Consider the following 20,079-nt stretch of genomic DNA (forward strand, 5'->3'; position numbering starts at 1 on the left):
AAAGGACCATAACGTTTTCATAGATAAAAATTACATCAATAGCAACAACATGAAATTTATATATATGCCGAATTCGTAATAAATCTAGCAAAGAAATACATATCAAATCCAAAATATGACCCCAAATGTCTTGTATTTTTTCCAACATAAAATGCAAATAAAACATCAAATAAGTAAAACAAAACAAGAACTAACCAAAAAAAAACATGGCATTGGAATTCCATTCCAATTTACTCCTTCATTCCTTCATCATCATCATCATCATCATCTTCACCATAATCATCATCACTCAACTTAATATCAGCAAGCAATTCCTCCAAAGGCACAGAAGGGGCATTTTCGTCATCATCCAAAACCGACCCCATTTCCGATTTCTGATACTCCTCATTTCTATAAAGTGAAATATTAAATCTCAACTCCGGATTCTCTTCAAGATCCCTACAAAACTGTTCATACTCATTATTCATCTTTTCCAAATCTACCCTTCCACCTCTAGTCTCACCATTATCCACCTCCATATTCAAAGATTTCAACTTCCAAGCCCTCGGCTTCCCTCGTTTCTTTATTCTCCTTTCCTCATAACTCTTTTTTACCAAAATAACCTCCGGAATCGAAAGCCCTTTATACTTATCAATCTCAATATCATTACTATTCGCTGCATGTAAATCATACCCTAATGCAAAATCCCCAGGATTCAACAAATGCCCCAAATGAGTCCTCACAAAAAAAATCGTATCATTCTTTCCAAAATCAGAAACCCTTGCCACCTGTACATCCGCCATAACATATTTCGACCCACTAACATTCACTTCATGTGAAATTAACTCAACATCCAAAACTATATACTCCACAAGCTGTTTAGAAGATAAAAGTGAAGTGAAATTCGTCCTCCAATATTGTTCAGCATCAAGAAAACAGTTTCTCAAAGTCAACGGGTCAAGAAACGCGATTGAGTTTGTGATTTTCGTGCATAAAACCAAAGGGCCAATGTTTCCAAGGGTAGAAGCGACTTTTGGCGGAAGACATACAAGATCTTCGCGACAAATTGGAGAAATTTCAACCGAAAATGTGTACTTATAATGATAATTGTTGCTTTTAGTATCGTGTGACACGAGTTGTTTATCGTTTCGGCTTTTAATTGGAGCAACTTTTTGAACAAATTCCACGAATTTAACAGCGTGACTACGATTGGAGAAAAAGAAATCAATACCTCGATCCATTTGTTTGATTCTGATTGCACGAACTGCAGCATCATGTTTGAGGATAAGTTGTTCTAAGTAGAAGAATGTTCTTCTGTGAGCTACTTGTTGTCTTAATTGAACAGCTGCAACCCATTGGTCAGGATTGGCTTGAACACGTGAACATGACTCACACATTTGATCTTGAACCACGTATTCGACTATGTAAGATTGTTCAAGAACAGCTCCATTAAGAACTTCTTTTTGGACTTTGAGTTTGACTTTGAGGCGTTTGGAATGTGGTTCAGTCCAGATGAATTCAGCATGGATTAATCGGAGGACTTTGTTGAGGTTTTTTAGTCTTTTCACACAGAAAGTTAGGAGCTCTTTGGATTCGAGTTGGGCTTTGAGCCATGTTCTTGGTGGTTGAAGGTATGTGTCACATTCAGGGCAGTGGATTATGATTACGTGTTTTTGTAAGCCTTCTGTTATGTCTACTTCTGATCTGAGGCATTTCACACACATGTTGGCTGCATTTGGAGCCATTGGAATCCCACATTTGCAGCATAGAACACTGCCTATGGTTTGTGCCACTGTAAACATTCCTCCTGTTTCTTGACTAGTCATTTCTGTCATGTCAATATATATATAAACAAAAGGATTAGATTAATCACTTTATCAATATCATTCATTGATGGGATGAATGTGAAATAAACAAATAGACTGCATAAAATTGTGTTTGTATAGCTTAAACTTTGTTAATTTTGATGCTTTTGGAACATTCGTATGTGGATTTGTAGCTGGAGATTCATATGGTTTTGGACTGTAGTAAGTTTATTGTAAAGTTGAAAAATGTTTGTGAATTTTGAGAAAACTTAAAACATGAATCAAAAGTCACGGTGCTAGCTAATATATTAGCCGATTTGATATCAAAATTCGAGCGATAAGGTTATGTAACAGTTGTAAGGTCTGTATGTATCCTTATTGGATCAATTACACATAAGAGGTGCAATATAAAAAGCTAATAGTTGATAAACTGAATCAAAAATGAAATTACTGTGTAATCGAATTGAATTGGAAAAAGTAACACATGCAAAGAACAAGAAGAAATACCGATATAATGAAAAGCAACGAGCGTAGTCGAAAGAGAAGCGTTCCGGTGAAGAGAAGAGGACGAAAGGGTTTTATTGTTTTAGGGTTTTCAAGAGGCGGTTGAGGTTTTTATATTTTTCAATAATTTTGATTTTTAGTAAATAAAGCCTATTGCGTAAGGAATGACGTGAAAGGCCCAAACACGAGTTCATGGGTGATGACCCAAAGAAAGGCCTAAAAGGATTTTTCAAACTGTTTATGCTAAACAAATTGGTTCTCTCGAGCAAAATGGAAGCTTCTATAGCGGAGGATGGAGCACGATTGCAGTCGACTGTGTTCACACATACATACATCCAGTTACATGATTGGGTAATATAATATCTTTAGGTGTATGAACCTTAATACGATTTCTTTTTTTATTAAAAAAAAATGATTGTATCATTTTTTGGGTTTGATAAACGAGTTCTTGATGCTAAAGTGGTTGTCATGATTTTATAATAAACACGATATAAATTATTGCTAAATGTTTGATAGCATCTTTAAATTCTAAATTTTTAGTTTATACCGTTAAAACTAAAATATCTAAAATATTTTTATCAAATAATACTACCGAAAAATAAGGATAACAATTAAAATAAATTGGTTCATTTCGAAATCCTTATGTTTTTTTATCTCATAAAATTATGAGAAAATGAACATCAATACCAATTCTAAATAAAGGTTTAATAGTGATTTATACTAAACCAATATGAAGAAATTTATATTTTTATCATTCTAATAAATTTAGATTTTGACCAATAGACAAAGTTTCTTCTGCCATTCTAATTAAGTACCTTTGAAACTAATCAAATGTTATTTTTTATAGATTGTATCAATACTTTGTGTAGGTATTGTGTAATCATTTAAGCTTTGTTATATGTCATTTATATATTCTTCGATGAAATTTATTTGATTATTATCATAATCTTGTTCTTCATTAATATTTTTGTCAAAACTATTTTTTTAGATAATAATTGTGAAAACCTACTCATATCTAATTAGCTTTGAATTAAGATTTTATAAGAAAGTTTACTTGTTTTAATAATGATGAACAGAGGAGAATCCATAAGATAATGATTGTGGTCCAACACCGCTACTTACTGCCTTATATGCGCATCTTAACATACTTTCTTTCAACGTTATATACTTTCTTTCAACATTGTTTGTGTATATGTATATGTATATGCATATGCTTATTTTTGTTTGTGTATATGTACATGTATACAATCCAACATTTTTTGTTTAGAAAGGTGTAGCACATTATAATATTTGTTTACATTATATTATCTTGATTTCATTGTTTCCTATTACAATATTGTATCTCAAAATATTTACCTATTTATAGCATTTCTTTTGGAATTTAAAAATATACAAATTTCGGTTCTTAAGTACATGTATAAACTAATAATTTTTAATTATTTTATATTTTTTAATAGTGCAATGTCATGATTTGATAGATTTTCATAGTATAAGGACATATCTTGCATTTTAGCTCTTTGATTTTAAAACATGGTAGTTTTTAAGGGCCTAATGCAAGAAATAGCAACAAAATTTTCTTTTATTTGTATTATAACATACTACTTTTGTTCTTTCCCTTGATTAGTGTTTCTTAAAGTCTTAGAAAATCGATGTGTTTAATTTATAAATTCTTAATGTTTTCTTATTATTATTTATTTTCTTTTACTTAACCCGTATAAAACTACCTATTTATTCTTCATTTAAGTCAAATTCTATTCAAATTTATATTGCATTGTATAAAATCATGATTTTATCAAATATCTACACATATGTAGATTTAATATTCAATGTATATATTAATTTTAACTAATTATTATAAATTTACAGACAAAACTACTATTTTTGTAAATTTATAATTTTTTACAAATCTTTGATTAGATATTATGAATACAAAGTATCAATAGTGTTTTTTTCTTTCTCAACCGTGGTTTCCATAGGTTTAAACATAGTTTTAATAATGATGAACATAGGAGAGTCCATCTGATGATGATTGTGATCCAACACCGCCACTTACTGTCTTATCTACGCATCTTAAGCTAATCTAACCAATCACTTGTCTTGGCTCTAAATCATCTTTATTAAAACTCATATTAAAAAAACTTTAATTCTAAATCATATATATATATATATATATATATATATATATATATATTATAAAAAAAGTATAAATTGAAGAAGATACAATTTTGCATTGAATCTGTTTTTTTATATAAAGAAGAACATTTTCAAATATTAAGGAGTGTGTCATTGGATATTTACTTTTAGGTATTAGACAGTTTACAATTGAAGATTTCATATATTTAAATTTATGATTAAAGATTTTATAAGTTTCTAAGTATTATGTGTAATACCCCTTGATAGCGTAGTTTAAAAAAATATAACATCATTTGATTTTATATTAAAATTGTTTTAAATTGAAAATGTGCTGAAAATGTGGTCCTAATTAATAAATATTAATGTGGAATTAGGTCCCAAATCCCACAATAAAAGCAGTTTGTTTAAAATAGCGCGATAGTTATGAATTCAATATCATCATAGAGTTCAAATACAACCACACAACTCGTGGCCTTCAAAATGTTCTCGCTCCACTTTTCTGTCAAGCTGCACAATGGAGTGAAATAGTCTAAGATGCTTAATAGCTCCATTAAGTGCGTAAGTCGTTGCTTCTTGCTTTCGAGCCCAAGCTTATGTTTGCTTATTAAGGTTGCTTCTTCTTATATCTCCCCAAAAAATAAATGCATACCATCTTTTTCATTATCAAATATAATTAGAGAGTGTGATGTTACCAGAGACAGTAACAACATAAAAAAATATAGAGACGTGGGCGACCAATTTTGGGTGAAAACACACAAACATGCCGTACATTATCTCCCATGCACAACAACACAACTCTCCACGAAGAAAACAAGCACATACGAAGGATTGCACATATAAAATAAGAAACGATAAAAAAGTTAAGAAATATACCTGGTTTAAAAAGACTACAAGAGACGATTTCAAAAAAATAGATGAGGACCAAAGCCTACAAGAAATGGTGGACAACCACATGAAATAATCACCATTCCATCAACAACTATCTATCAATACCCTTCATCGACAATGAATCCTCGAGATCCTACTTACAATTGGAGAGAAATTTGAATAAACTCATAATCGACACACTACCTACAAACCAACAGACCAACACCCTCACTTTATCTCCATGATCCCTTATTTTCTCCAACTAAAAATTTTCTTTTAATCGATTTTCATGTAAGTTTTAATAATTTAAGAAATCTTGAAATCATATGAACTTCGAAATGGCCACCAAAGTTAACCATCATTAAGATCACGTTATGCATTATTATGTTTCATTGGTATGAGGTGGAAATGGTGAATATATATATATATATATATATATATATATATATATATATATATATATATGATCCCTTATTAATTTATATTATTAAAAATAATAAGTAAATAAAAGAAAAAAATATTAGTAAAGGTAAAATAGTCTTTTAAAATAGACCATGACCATCAATGTAATGTTTAAAAACCACATGGATGTAACGTAAATCATAAGGACAATTTTTTAATTTACTCGTATTCTCTCTCTCTCTCTCTCTCTCTCTCTCTCTATATATATATATATATATATATATATATATATATATATATATATATCAAATTTGTTTTCTTTTTTAAAAAACCTAAAAATAAAGATCAAAATTGCAAAGATAAAACAAAAATATGGCTAAACATAAGAACCAAAATTGTAAATTACTCTAGAAAATAAGAAAGAGAGTTGACTATTTTGACTTTTGACAACTTATTTTAGTCGGTATGATAGCATGACCCAATGTGGGACCGTAAAAAGGGCAGGGGTTGCCATGACCCCAAAGTTTTTTGTTTACGTAATATCATATTATAGATAAAGTAATTGTTTAATTTAGTTTTGCAAAACATAAACCTCACTTGCCTCAACCTTTTGTATCTAACAGATACCTAACTAATATAGTCACTATTTATATAATTTAAACTATTAAAAAGTCCAAACTAATCTTATTTGTAAAGTTATCAAAATGAAAAGCTAATTTAACAAGAAAACAAAGTAATTGTCTCTACAAAACACCAAACAATGGGTCGAAACCCTAAGCACCGGGGTGCAACTAAGAAGATTTATTTGATCCACTGGAATCAAAAGACTTCGACAACTTCACCTAGTATTTACTCTTCTACCGTGAAACTCACCAGACATCCTACTCTCTCTCTCTCTCTCTCTCTCTCTCTCTCACCGCCTTCAACGTTTTCTCTCCGTTCTGTTCATGCTCTTTCTCCGCTAGTCGCCGAAGTGTAGGTATGCTATTCCTCTTTTTGTCACTAAAATCTACCACAAACTCTTTCTAGTCTCATGTGTGTATAGGGTTGCGAATATTGATAAGTTTGATCAAAGTCTAAAAGAAAAAATGATAGAGCAAGTAGTGTATGTGTAGGGGTATTAAAGTTGTATTTGAAGTATTGTCGTTATTGTGTTTTTGCAGGAAGTAGTCATAGTAAAAATAAATGACCAACAAACAATTTATATAGTAAAAAAAGGAAAGAAAAAAGTTTAATAGTTAAATATTTTATTAAAATGTTTAGTCTTTTGTAAAAAAATCTGATGATAACGACTATTTTGTTATCTGTTAGTTAATTTTATTATATAGCTTACATCACATGAAAAAAAACATATATATAGGTTTTTATTTACAATTTTGTTCGGACCCCCCTTAACAATATATGGCTTGTGTTTCTCCCCCTTGGCCATGGCCAGTAGATATCGAACTGAGAAGTGAGAATAGATTGCTTTCCTGAACTTCATTTTCACTAGATTTTGTTTTCTTCGATCGCAGTAAGTAAGTTGAAGTGTAACTCTAAAGCACTCTGCTTTCTCACCTTCAATTTCTGGCCTGATCCACAGGTTTTTTCATCCTCACTTAGTCACTTTGCTGGTGTATCTGCCTATCTGTGTATGCGTATGTATAATCTTGTTTTCTTTTTGGTGGTGGTGTAGGAAGGTCTCAGTTGGTGTTGGCAATGGTATCGGTGGTTGAAAGCCCTTGGTCAAACATCATAGTGGCGGAGGAGGGTGATTCCGAGTGGTCTTCGAATCCGATAGACGCGGTGTTATTCGCGGGTATTTCATTGGTGTTCGGAATCGCATTGAGGCATCTACTTAAAGGAACTAGAGTTCCTTATACAGCTGCTCTGCTCGTTCTCGGCATCGCCATGGGATCACTAGGTTTGTGCAAATTGTAAGTTACGTGATCCTGTTTTCCTTGGGTGTTTGCTTGATTACATTATGTGGAAGAAATTAATTGGTATTCCGTGTTCTTACCAATATTTAGTGATAAAATCAAATTGAATTCATCGCAGATAACATGTTCCCAGGAAAAAGGTAATTTGTTTTAGGACAGAGTACAAAAAAGAAGTGTGTATTAAACAATTTATTGAGTTTAGCATCAGGAAACAAGCAACCATGTACTTTCACCATTCTGTAACAATCGCAATCCATTAATTGAAACCTAAATGAGAAAGAAGATACTCCAACCAATACCAGACATCCAAAAGTAGGAATATTTGCAACTTCTGTGAGATTGAAAGAGTACCATTTGATAAAAAAAAAAGCATGGTACTTGGTAGTACTCATATGTGATTGCTTTCTCCTTAGCATGATTTGATTTTGTTACCTTTCGATTGATTTAATTTCCTTTTACTAGTCTAGCATTGTGTTCTTTCCTAAGTCAGAAAATTTATATTTTGCAGAATATGGAACAAACCATGGGTTAGGAAAGGTTGGTGATGGAATCAGGATGTGTAAGTTGAATCAACTTCTTTTGAAATATTCCACAAAGTTGCTCTCTATTCTTGCTTTATAAGTCACATATATGGTTTACATGCAGGGGTAAATATTGACCCTGATCTTTTGTTAGCTGTTTTTCTCCCTGCTCTTCTTTTTGAAAGTTCATTTGCAATGGACGTGCACCTAATAAAGGTTGATTTTAATCTTTTATGCTTCATTTCATACTATATAACATAATTGTTATGTCATAAAAAAGAAATGCTATCTTCATATCTTTGCAGAAATGCATGGCACAAATGGTAATTCTTGCTGGGCCTGGGGTTCTAATGTCAACATTCTTGATTGGGTTAGCTTTGAAGGTTTTCTTATATACATATTTCTTGGGTTTTCTGATGTCATTATCTATTTTCTAAATATTAACCAAAATACATAACATAACTGCAGCTGCTTTTCCCATATAACTGGAGCTGGAAAATATCATTGCTGCTTGGAGGACTTTTAAGTGCTACTGATCCTGTTGCTGTGCTTGCTACCTTAAAAGAACTTGGTGCAACCAAAAAACTGAGTACTATTATTGAAGGGGAATCAATAATGAATGATGGGTATCGATTTTTTGTTTATCAATCAAACTTACCACATATTTTGTCCCACAAAACTTGCTATATTTTCATTTTTTTTCAAAAGGTCTTCAAGATAATCAGTTAAGTATTAATCAGTGACCATATAAATAATATTCAGAATGGGAATGGTTGTGTATACACTTTTTTTCCGAATGGTAACTGGATCAAGCTTCAGCTGGGGGAGTGTGATCATGTTCTTAGCAACTGCATCTCTTGGAGCGTAAGTGTTATTATTCTTTAAAGTTTTGATAGTTGATTTTTTTAAAAAAAAAAGTATTTGTTTACTTTGATCCAGTGTAGGAATGGGTATTGCATTTGGTTTGGTGTCTTATTTGTGGCTTGGATTTGTTTTCAAAGATCCAGTGATAGAAATTACAATGACTCTTTCTGTTAGCTATCTTGCTTACTTCATGGTATGTAATATGTTACCTCATAAACTCACAAACCTACATTTACTAATATTTATACTTTTGATGCTGATATTTGTATCTCTGTTTTGATAGTCTCAAGAAGTTGCTGATATTTCTGGAGTATTAACAGTGATGGCATTCGGAATGTGAGTTGACTTTCTTCAAACAGTCAAATACCCTTTAAAAAAAATATTAATTTGAATAGGAAGAATATTTGAACAGGTTCTTTGCTGCTGTTGCTAGAACTGCTTTCGATAGTGAAACACATGAAATCTTGCGTAATTTGTGGTATTTTGTTACCTTTTTATATACTTGCTATAAATATAATACATAGAAATGTAAAAAAGAATTACTTAAAACACTTTTAGGCCTTCCTGATGTTGAACTGCAGGGAAATGGTGGCATATATTGCAAATACACTTATCTTCATCTTGTGGTATGCATTCCTATAATAAATAAAACTTCCCATTTTTCATTGTTACTTGATTTATTAGTTATGTTTTTAATTCTTTTATTTTGAAGTGGAGCAATCATAGCTGAAGGTATACTCACAGGTGACAACATCCTCAAACATGAAGGTAATATGATCAGGATTAAATAGAATAAGTATATCTTCATTTCTTCTAGCTATCATCAGTTGTATTTATATTTTATTTCCAATTGGCATGATCATATTTTTATTATCTTTGACACAGAAAATTATTGGGGGTATCTCATCCTCCTCTATGTAGTAGTACAGCTGTCACGGGGTATAGTGGTTGGATTATTTTATCCCTTTTTGAGTTATTTTGGTTATGGTTTAGATTGGAAAGAAGCTATTGTCCTTATGTGGTCTGGTTTAAGAGGCCCTGTGGCATTGTCTCTAGCTTTATCAGTTAAGGCAAGTTATTCTTTACACTTTTATAACAAATCTTGAAAAATTATATTTTTATCCTTAATTTGCTAGATTTAAATGGTGTTTATTCTAACTTCTTATCTCTTATGTTTAATTTATCTAACTTCTTTTCAGCAATCTAGTGACACATCAGCATACATTAATCAAGAAACAGGAACACTCGTACTTTTCTTTGTATATTTTATCTTGACATTGTAATGTTGTAAATAATGTAGAATCTAAATTAAAAATTTACTCTGTTTTGCAGTTTGTGGTGTTCACTGGTGGAATTGTGTTTCTAACACTTATTGTAAACGGATCAACTACTCAGTTTGTGTTACAGATGCTAAAAATGGATAAGATGTCAGCTGCTAAGGTACAGATACAATAAACTATATATTACATATGTATATATTTCTATTGTTAAGTGATTTTTAATGAATGATTGTGGTAGAGGCGTATACTGGATTACACCAAATATGAAATAATGCGCAAATCACTGGAGGCATTCAGTGATCTAATGGATGATGAGGAATTAGGATCTGTAGATTGGCATAGTGTCAAGAATTACATCACATGTTTGAATGATGAAAAAGAAGGGGAATGTGAGAATGATAACATTGTGGACCACATGGATCTATCTGAATCTGATATACAGATACGTATACGCTTCTTAAATGGTAATTAACAATTTTGATTTTTCCTCACCTTAATTCAATTTCTAAATACTATATTATTTCAACTACATGTTAGGTGTGCAAGATGCTTATTGTGTGATGCTGAAGGAAGGTAGGATTACACAGTTTACATCAAAGATTTTGATGCAATCCGTGTATGAAGCACTTGATGTGATTGTGGTGTCATCTGATTCTAAACCACTGTGTGATTGGATTGGATTGAAGGATTATGTTCATTTCCCTAATTATTGTAAGTTTCCATGGAAGCTTGTGACATATTTCACAGGTGAAAAGTTGGAATCTGCATGTTACATATCTGCTGCCTTTCTTCGTGCCCATAAGATTGCTAGACAGCAATTACATGACTTTATAGGTAATAATGGCTGAAAAAAATTACAATGGCATTTTGGGTAAATGCTGATATAATGTAAATAGGTTTTATTTATGTGTAATTTAGCCAAGATTGGAAGTCTTATTGTAGGTGATAGTGAAAATGGTTTGGCTTTGAAAGTAATTAATGAGAGTGAGACAGAAGGAGAGGAAGCAAAAAAGTTCCTGGAAGATGTTCGCATCACTTTCCCACAGGTTACTTTATTTTCCAAACTTTTTTTATATGTATATATTTATCGCTTGAGTTGTAAGCAGCAAGTAGTGGAGGGGCAAAATTGGTATTTTACTTTTAGTTTCTGTTACATATGTACCCTATTAGTAGTGGGATGGATAGAAAGAAAGTTTAGCATGCTTTTGGATGAGTATCTGTAAGCCTTGGAGCAATTTTGTGTCTCATTTTGGGGTTGAAATCAGATTCTGGTCTTGTTTTCTCTTGTGTTTTTGTGTTAGAATTTGAATTCATAGAACATAATCATATACAATCATAATGATGGATTTTTTTTTTTTAGGTTTTAGGTGTTTTAAAAACAAGGCAAATGACATATTCAGTGCTAAATCATCTAAATGAATACGTTGAAGATCTTGACAAGTCTGGATTGTTAGAGAAGGCGGATTTGGCTCATCTCCATGATTCCATTCAGGTATTCCTATTCCTCATAGATATGTAGTTAATTAGCCTTCTGTGGCTTAAAATTGGATTTTATTTTTTGCACATACAATAGATGACAAGCAATACTACTTTTTCTCTTCTGTTGTGTTGTTGGAAATAAATTATTATTCTGGATTTAATGCAATGCAGAGTGACTTGAAGAAACTTGTGCGAAATCCTTGTTTATTTAAGATCCCCAAAGCATATGAACATGCGAATCCTTCTTTTGGGAGCCCTTCCATCCACATTGCATGAGCAAATTGTGGGGTCCACGTCTACCAATGAAACTACGTGGTTGTGGCCTTTTATGAGGAGGGATCCAAGCGGTAGGCAGTTAATATTAGTGAGCATTTGTTTTTTTCCCCACCCAAAAAGGTGGGTCAGTCTCAAATGTAAATGCTCTCCTTAGTCCTTACCCTCATCATCAAAATTCAAAAATAGCCCTAAAAAGTTTGTTCAGTTGTAGCCTTAATATGTTATATGGATTTTTTTTTTTTTTTTCAATAGTGTGAAAGCAAGAGAATAAAAGAAAAAGTACTCCTTGCATCCAACATTTTCAGATGATAGTACATTAGGCCCATATGAGATGCTAATTGGGAGGCGTTACATTATTTATGTGACATTGTTACTGATTCTGTGACGATGAGTTTCTTCATTCATGTGTCTTCAGCCTTTTAAATGATAAGCATCTTTTATGTAGTGGTATAATAGATTTTCACTGTATTTTTCTTCTTGATCATGGTTGTCATTTGTTATTGGGGTTAAATGCAAAAAATAACAACGCACTTTCATCGATTTGTTTATTATAGCATCATGCTTTCATTTTTTTTTCCTATTAAAAAATCACCCCAACTATCTATAGCAATGTCTAAAGATACATAGCAATTTCCAATTTGCTATAATTGGGTAGAAATTTTAAAAGAAAAAAAAAATGGAAGGTACAGTAAAAGTCTTTAGATATCATGGTTTTGAATGGTCTTAAACATGTGCGTAACGTATCACAAATGTCTCGATTAATAAACACCGACAATGGCCCATAAACTCGACTAAAAGTGCAGAATCTGGGACAAAACCTAGACAACAAACAATAACTCGATCAAATAGTGATGCCCGATGATATCCTAAAAAAGTTTTCACGTACGTTCATTTATTTGGGTAAAAAAAATAAATTTTGATAATTTTAAATACATATCTAAGTATGATTGATAAGACTTGGCAACAATATTATTTACAAAGAAGTGTTCGTTGGAATGCATCAAAGAACTTTTTATGCCTTATATGCATACTAATCATAAAATAAGTTATTTACATGTTTTCTATTTTTGTGGGCATAAACTCGAACATATTTCAATATTTACTTAAATGATATTTTAGCCATATAATTTTATCAATCACCAACATATGGGCATACTCCTAGTTATATCTTATAAAATTTATCAGATATCATGCAAGTGTTTCAATTCAAAATAAATAAATACTAGTAGCATCTTCCATGTGAGCTGATATTTTGTATGCAAGTATTTTATGTAGGGATATTCCAAGATATCTTAAAATAAATTTTATATATATATATATATATATATATATATATATATATATATATATATATATATATATATATATATATATATATCTTTTTTTTTTGGTTGGATGTTTTATACAAAAGCGGTCTCCTACCTTATGGTAGGGGTTACCGACCGTCCTACCTCGTCTAATCCCATTTTTATGGAACTAAGGTAATCTTTTTGTTGTTGTATTATTTATTAATGCAAATTATTTGTATTTCTCTTATAATTGATATATTATTTCTTATTTTACTCAAAAAAAATATTTGTTTTCAATATGATTTTTTAAATTGATTAAATTTTTTTCTCAGTTTAATTTTAGTATAAACTATTCAAAAGGGTTTTACAAAACTTCTTTCTAAACTTACATTTTGTAAAATGAGTATCTATATAGATATAGTTATATAAGTAAGACTGAAAGGACTTAGGACTGATAGCTCACCTTACTTCCTGTTCCTTGTTTGATTGTGGACTTAGGGTATCAGTTGTTTGTCCGAAGGTCGTTTGAATTTTAGTTATATATTATGTATATGTATATATATATATAAAAGTTCCTTCATTCAGTTCAATACCTTTGGGTAGCAAAGGTATACAAACATGTTCATTCATACAATCAACATTTCTAGTAAACTATAATAGGTATAGTTTAGGAAGTTACTAATACTATTACTAGAACAATGAAACATACAAAGAGTCAGTTCATACATGAGTCAATATATACTATTATGAGAAACTAGGAGAGTATACTATACATTAGTACAGAAAGAACATTTCTACGTTATGACTTACTATACAAACACTGTTATACGATAAATTAATGTGACATACCATTTAAGGATACAACGACACTGTGTTGTATCAATTTGTAACCAGAGTCTCCTGGAGGGAGAGCGGACATCTTGTGTATAGATCTATACGGGACAGACACTCCCACTGTTGGATTAGTGTCTAAGTCCATAACTATTTTGGTATGTACTTGACCCGATTGTGAGCATGGTCCTTTTGGGTTGCCTTCACACTGGTGACTAGACAGGATGACTGTTAAGGAGAGAGGCTGGTTTATTGTTAAGAATAATAAATTGGGGTATAAATATGATTTGTTAATATATTATATGAATAATATATTAATGGCAGAATTTCGTATATACCCTTGTTAAACATCAAAATATCGTATTTATCCGACCTAAACTTTAAATATCATATTTGTCATTCTTAATGTTTTTTAATATCATATATATCCAAATCTATTTTTTTGATAATTTTTATTAATTTATAATTTTTTTACCATTTTAAAATCATTAAAACTAAAAACAAAAACCAAATGGACAATATTGCCCTTCCTTTACAAACACAAACACAGGTTTCATTTAATTCAGACGAGGTTTTACTCTCGGCTTCATCCTCAAGCCGTCGCCGAGTTCCTCACGATCGCATTTGTCTCCTCACCATCGTCGGCGTCCCGCGGCTTCTTTTTTTGCTGACGGCACTTCTTAGTCGCATAAAGGGTACATCGATTAGAAGGATGTATTTGCCAGTCGCAAGAGACAAACAACAATGGATCCTACGTTGCTTTCGCAATTTCGCATTCTAGATATCTTTATCGTCTCTGTCACGTTCTAATTCTCTCCATGTCGTCCCAAATTCAACTTACTAGTTAATCATCTTTGAATCGAAGTCGATCAATCATGGTAAAACGTCAATCGTCCTTGGAAGGAAAAAAAGCTAATCGATCCACCATTTTTTTAGTTTGAGTATGAATGAATCTCAGTCGTATTAATTAAGGTTTTGATTTTGGTTTTGGATCAGTGAATGAAGCATTCGAGAGAGTAGCGAGCTACAGATTGATGCGATGAATTTAACACCATTTGCAGCCCTGCAACACCAACCCAACTCGCTTTACTCTTTTCATCTTTTGGTCTACACTCGATTGGATGTTGTTGCAGACAAACTCAAAAATCATCCAACCCTAGTCAACATTGACAGCTACTTTAATTGGTATTATGCTTCTAGAGCATTCTCGACAGCTGTTGCTTTTACAGTAGTGGTTTACATTCAAGATGGGTATGGTTGGAAGGTTGGATTTTCAGTTCCTGTGTTGTTCATGGTTTGTTCTACTCTCATGTTCTTACTTGGATTGAATCAGATGGTTTGGAATATTTTTACAAAATGTTAAAACCAAATGAATGAAACTTCTTAAATAGCGTTTGATTTCATGATCTAATACTTTTACACTTGCACCTTAAAATTATAAAGCTTTACTTTGTAGTCATTCATAAATTTCTAAACCACTTGTGGATTTGATGTACGTAGAATGTGTAGGATTACATAAAGATTGGAGTTTAAATAAGGTTGAAATCAATTACATGATGTGTATTGCTTGTGAGCGAGAACAGGAGGGAATAAGAGGCTGCTCGTAAGAGGTTGAGATAGGAAAGAAGTCAGGCTGTTGTGATTAAGGAAGAAATCTTGCGATCGTAATTAACTTCAAACACGTGACCTGTTACATTGCAATTTAGAACTAAGGGCAATATTGTCCATTTGGCTTTTGTTTGTAGTTTTAATGATTTTAAAAGGGTAAAAAAGATTATAAATCAATAAAAATTAAGAAAAAAATAGATTTGGGTATATATGATATTAAAAAACATTAAAAATGGCAAATATGATATTTAAAATTTAGACCGGGTAAATATGATATTTAGATGTTTAGCAAGGGTATATACAAAATTTTGCCTATATTAATTTGGAATCATATTATTAATTAGTATTTAGTTTCAGGATTAAAGGAATTAATTAAAAGTACATGGGCTGTTTTGTAATTATTTGATAGTTGAGACTTTGGGCTATTTGATCACCTTTATTAAGGCTTGAACGAAAATCCTAGAAGGATCTAGGAGTTTTCGTCCAAGGGCTTAAGGAAAGGAGTCCATGGATTTGCTTGGGCCCTAAGCTAAGGGATTAGGGTTTCCACCTTGAAACCCTAGCTAGCCTCCAGTATAAATAGCACCTTAAGGCACTAGAATTTGTCCAAGCCTTGGGAAACCCTAAAAGGGACGAATTTTAGAGCAAGATACCCTTCTCTCCTCTCTCCCATATTCATCCTTTTACCTAGTGTGTTTGTGAGCCATTAGAGGTACTACACTTGTGGTACTTGCTTTCAAGAGCTAAGGAAATTCAAGGAACTAGTTGTTATTGCTATATAACAACAAAAAGTATGTATTCTATTCTCCTTTGTGGATTTCGAAAATCATAGGAGTATTCCAGGTTTCTTTTTGTGTTCATGAAGTTGTATGTCTAATAGTGAAAACATAGATCCAATTAGGGTTGCATGCACACATAGGATTGTTTGTATAAAACCTATCAGTGGTATCAGAGCCATTGGTTTTTGTTTTCAATTAGATTCTATACAAAAGTATGAATTTGACATATTAGGGTTTATAGCCAATAAACCCTAAAGGCATGATTTTCGAAATTAGGGTTCATAAACCCTAAATTTCGAAATTTGGTTAGGGTTTCCCAAATCCTTTCCTTAGCCTCCAAGATTTCGAATTCTAGGGTTATCCAACCCTAGGATTTCGAAATTGGCCTCCTCCCCAAGACTAGATCCTAATTTTTAGGGATTTGGATAATGTCATATCTTGTAATTATCTTTTAAGTGTTTAAATTTGGTAATTAAAGATTTTGAATTATCCCATCCCATAATTTCGAATTTTAGGGGATTTAAGGGATTAGGTTAAATTAAGTGTTTAATTTAATAGATATCCTCCAAGATTTAATAATTCAAATTAATTGTTTAATTTTGGATAATTATTAAATCAAATTTTAATATTTAAGATTAAAAGGTTTTAATTTTTCGAAAATTTTTTAAACCTAATTGTTTTGAAAAGCTCAAAACTTGCCCTCGAGTTTTGGAATTTAAAAGTTGATTAAAAGTTTAATTTTGAAATGTTAAATTCTAAAACCTTCGTATTTTGAAACGTTCAAATTACACCCTTATGGTTTTGTTAAGTTAATTAAAAGTTTAATTAAAATAGAAAGTTAATAAAACCACCTAGTATTTTAAAAGTGTAAAAATACACCCTATACTATATATATATGACATTAAAAGTCTAATATTATATATGTATAAGTAAACAGTCAGTCTTACCGTTAGTAGGCCTCATTCACGAAGCTGGTCTATAAGGGGTGTTTAAGGAAATTGCCTATAAAATGGCGATTGAATGGGTATCCACTCTTACTCACCGCACTCTTGACTAATGGAGGGTCGTTAGCTGAACGGGTAGGATAGAACGAAACCTTCCATTATAAGTATAATGAAGTACAAAGTAACTACATGCTTTTACAAATTCCCAAATTCTAGTTACTTTAGGCAAAATGTGAAATTGTATGCTAATCCATGGAATTACACTTCGTACCCTTGTCGAACGTTAGTGGAGCGTGTGTGGTTAACCGGAACACTAATTTGGGATTGACATTGGTGGCGAAGGGTGGCTCGATGTTTATCATAGATCAATGGAGCGTGTGTGGCTAACCGACACATTGATTAGGTGATAGTAGCATTGAGTGCACCACGTAGATTCGTATGGTTATTCACACCTTATTTGTGATCCTCGGCATCCCAGTCACAAATGAAGGGCATAATCGAGATTAAACATGCCATTGAAAAGTTCAATGAATCTCAAAAAGATCTAGGAGTTTCAATTCATTTAAAACTTAAACTTCATTTTTTGATTTTCATGGTGGGAATTGGTAAATCGTCATTTACCTACCTTCAAATATTCTGCAACTAGATTACGACATCCCTCTTCTAGGTTGTAGAATGTTGTGTTGATCCTAGCCTTGATGTTTCATTTGGGTGTTACATCAAGGATTCTTATCAACTAACTTGAATTTTCTCCCGTTTTGTAGATGTCTAAATCTTACAATGGTCTTCCCAAGTCCCTTGGAACAAGCTTTCCAAATGAAGATGAAGTTCCACGATACGATCAAGGAAATGAGAGTCATGCTTCACTTCCTCTACCTCTTCCAATTATTCTCCCTAACCCACAAGTTCAAAGGCTTGAAAAGTTCAAGCTCACTCAAGCCCTATTGGCAAGTAAACACGAAGATGGGAAACCTGTGTGTGCACACGTCTTAGAGATAAAGTCACACATTGACAGGTTAAGGATGTTGGGTGTCGAGATTTCAGGTGAGTTGGCTGTTGACTGGGTTCTTCAGTCGCTTCCTGAATAATATAGTGAGTTCGTCAGAGAGTACTATATGATGGACCATGACGTGAACCTCATTGATTTGACCTATTTGCTTATAGCTGCTGAATCGGCAATGATTTGGCGTGCTGATCAAGCAACTTTGTCTGGTGAATCAAACTCCCAAACTTCAATGGACATTGAAAATGGTGACATTGGAAATCCATAAAAGGTAAATTATGAGATAGTTCCTTGTGCCATTACAAAAGAGTCTATTTGCTTCTATTGCCAAGAAAAGGGGCATTGGAGACGAAGCTGCCCTGTTTACCTGAGAGATCTAAGAGATGGGAGAGTCAAGACGTATGGCTCTACTTCAGGTAAAATCCACTAACTAACTCTGTAAGTTCCTATTTTTGATTCTTGATACATGATGTGATAAGATTACATTTTGATGTTTTTGCAGGATCGAAGAAAAGAGAGGAAGCTTAAGGAAGAAGCGTGCTGAATCTGATCATGAAGAAATGGATTTCGATCGCATGGACTCGAAGATCAGATTTTTGAGCTGCTACTCTAGAGTTAGGATAGATTGATAAGAAATATGTAATAGCATAGTTTTTCAGTTGAATTGCATTGTAAGGACAAATTTTTCCGCAATAAATAAATTTTGATTTTGTCTTATTTATTTATCCTTGCAATGGTGTGTATGAAAAATTGATGTTTAGTTGTTTCTATTGTTAGCAATAATGGATTTGATTCTTAATTATGTTATTTGTGGAAATGTCGAGAATTTGCCAAATAAGGGAAGATTCTCATCGCCCAAGTTTCAATTGGACAGAAACTTGGAGTCATGCAACTTGGTTGCGTGATGAATGAGAAACTTCATATTTGGAAATTAGACTAATTCTTTGACAAAGTGTCAAGAGAAGGACTAGGAGATCGAGTACACTAGGTTGTGCATTGATCAAGTCCACCACAAGAGTGATAAAGATATTCGTCATGATTTACTAAAGTTTAGTAAATATGGTTATACTTATAAGATTAAGTATAATTCTGAGTTGATTGAAAGAGTTTCAATCAATAGCAGAACGAATAAGAAGAATCAAGTAGGCAGAAAGATAAAAGTTTCTCTATTTTAAGAAGAAGGGAGAGTACCTTTTATTGTGTTTTATGATAAGTCTTAATGATTAAGAACCATATCTCAATTGATCCTCCAACTGAGTCTTAGTGCATTTGTATGTCTAAGAAGAGGAATCGAGAATTGTAGAAATTGTTAAAATCAAGAAGTCAATCATACTTCGTTCCAATATCAAGTCTTAGAGTTATATTCCAAGATTGTGAATTGAGTGACAAGTCTTAAGTAGGTTTATAACACTCATCAAATGTGGAGTTTGGAAAAGGTTTTCTTATTCTTGCACATTTGAAATTGGTAAGTTGTGCTGTCTTGGATAAGACAAAGACCAACTAGGACCAATTATGTGAAGTGTTTTGTCTTGATAAGAACTACACTAACTCTTGAATATTTGTTTTGTCTAGGAAAGGTTCCTGACAAGAGAATCA

At 32.2% G+C, this 20,079-nt stretch overlaps 1 protein-coding gene and 1 pseudogene across 2 annotated transcripts; one reads left to right on the forward strand and one right to left on the reverse strand.

Moving 5' to 3' along the window:
* Positions 1 to 30: 30 nt before the first annotated feature.
* On the reverse strand, positions 31 to 2,420 carry NMD3 (nonsense-mediated mRNA decay NMD3 family protein). Its single transcript, XM_079055588.1, has 2 exons — positions 2,292 to 2,420; positions 31 to 1,807 (listed from the first exon to the last, which is right to left on the reverse strand). Exon 2 carries the CDS (start codon positions 1,803 to 1,805, stop codon positions 231 to 233), a length of 1,575 nt encoding a protein of 524 aa, XP_078911714.1. The 5' UTR covers positions 1,806 to 1,807; positions 2,292 to 2,420; the 3' UTR covers positions 31 to 230.
* Positions 2,421 to 7,090: 4,670 nt separating this feature from the next.
* Positions 7,091 to 12,459, forward strand: LOC145119620 (sodium/hydrogen exchanger 7-like; annotated as a pseudogene). Its single transcript, XR_013713910.1, has 20 exons — positions 7,091 to 7,272; positions 7,366 to 7,593; positions 8,118 to 8,168; positions 8,255 to 8,346; positions 8,436 to 8,513; positions 8,599 to 8,756; positions 8,893 to 8,994; positions 9,070 to 9,187; positions 9,278 to 9,330; positions 9,407 to 9,472; positions 9,576 to 9,620; positions 9,707 to 9,762; positions 9,880 to 10,064; positions 10,194 to 10,241; positions 10,327 to 10,434; positions 10,513 to 10,738; positions 10,812 to 11,108; positions 11,217 to 11,320; positions 11,635 to 11,766; positions 11,925 to 12,459. The product of XR_013713910.1 is annotated as a sodium/hydrogen exchanger 7-like (transcript).
* The last annotated feature ends 7,620 nt before the right edge of the window (positions 12,460 to 20,079 follow it).

Source organism: Lactuca virosa, chromosome 6, assembly GCF_052849685.1.
Source record: "Lactuca virosa cultivar CGN04683 chromosome 6, Lactuca_virosa_CGN04683_v6, whole genome shotgun sequence".
Lineage (NCBI taxonomy): Eukaryota > Viridiplantae > Streptophyta > Magnoliopsida > Asterales > Asteraceae > Lactuca > Lactuca virosa.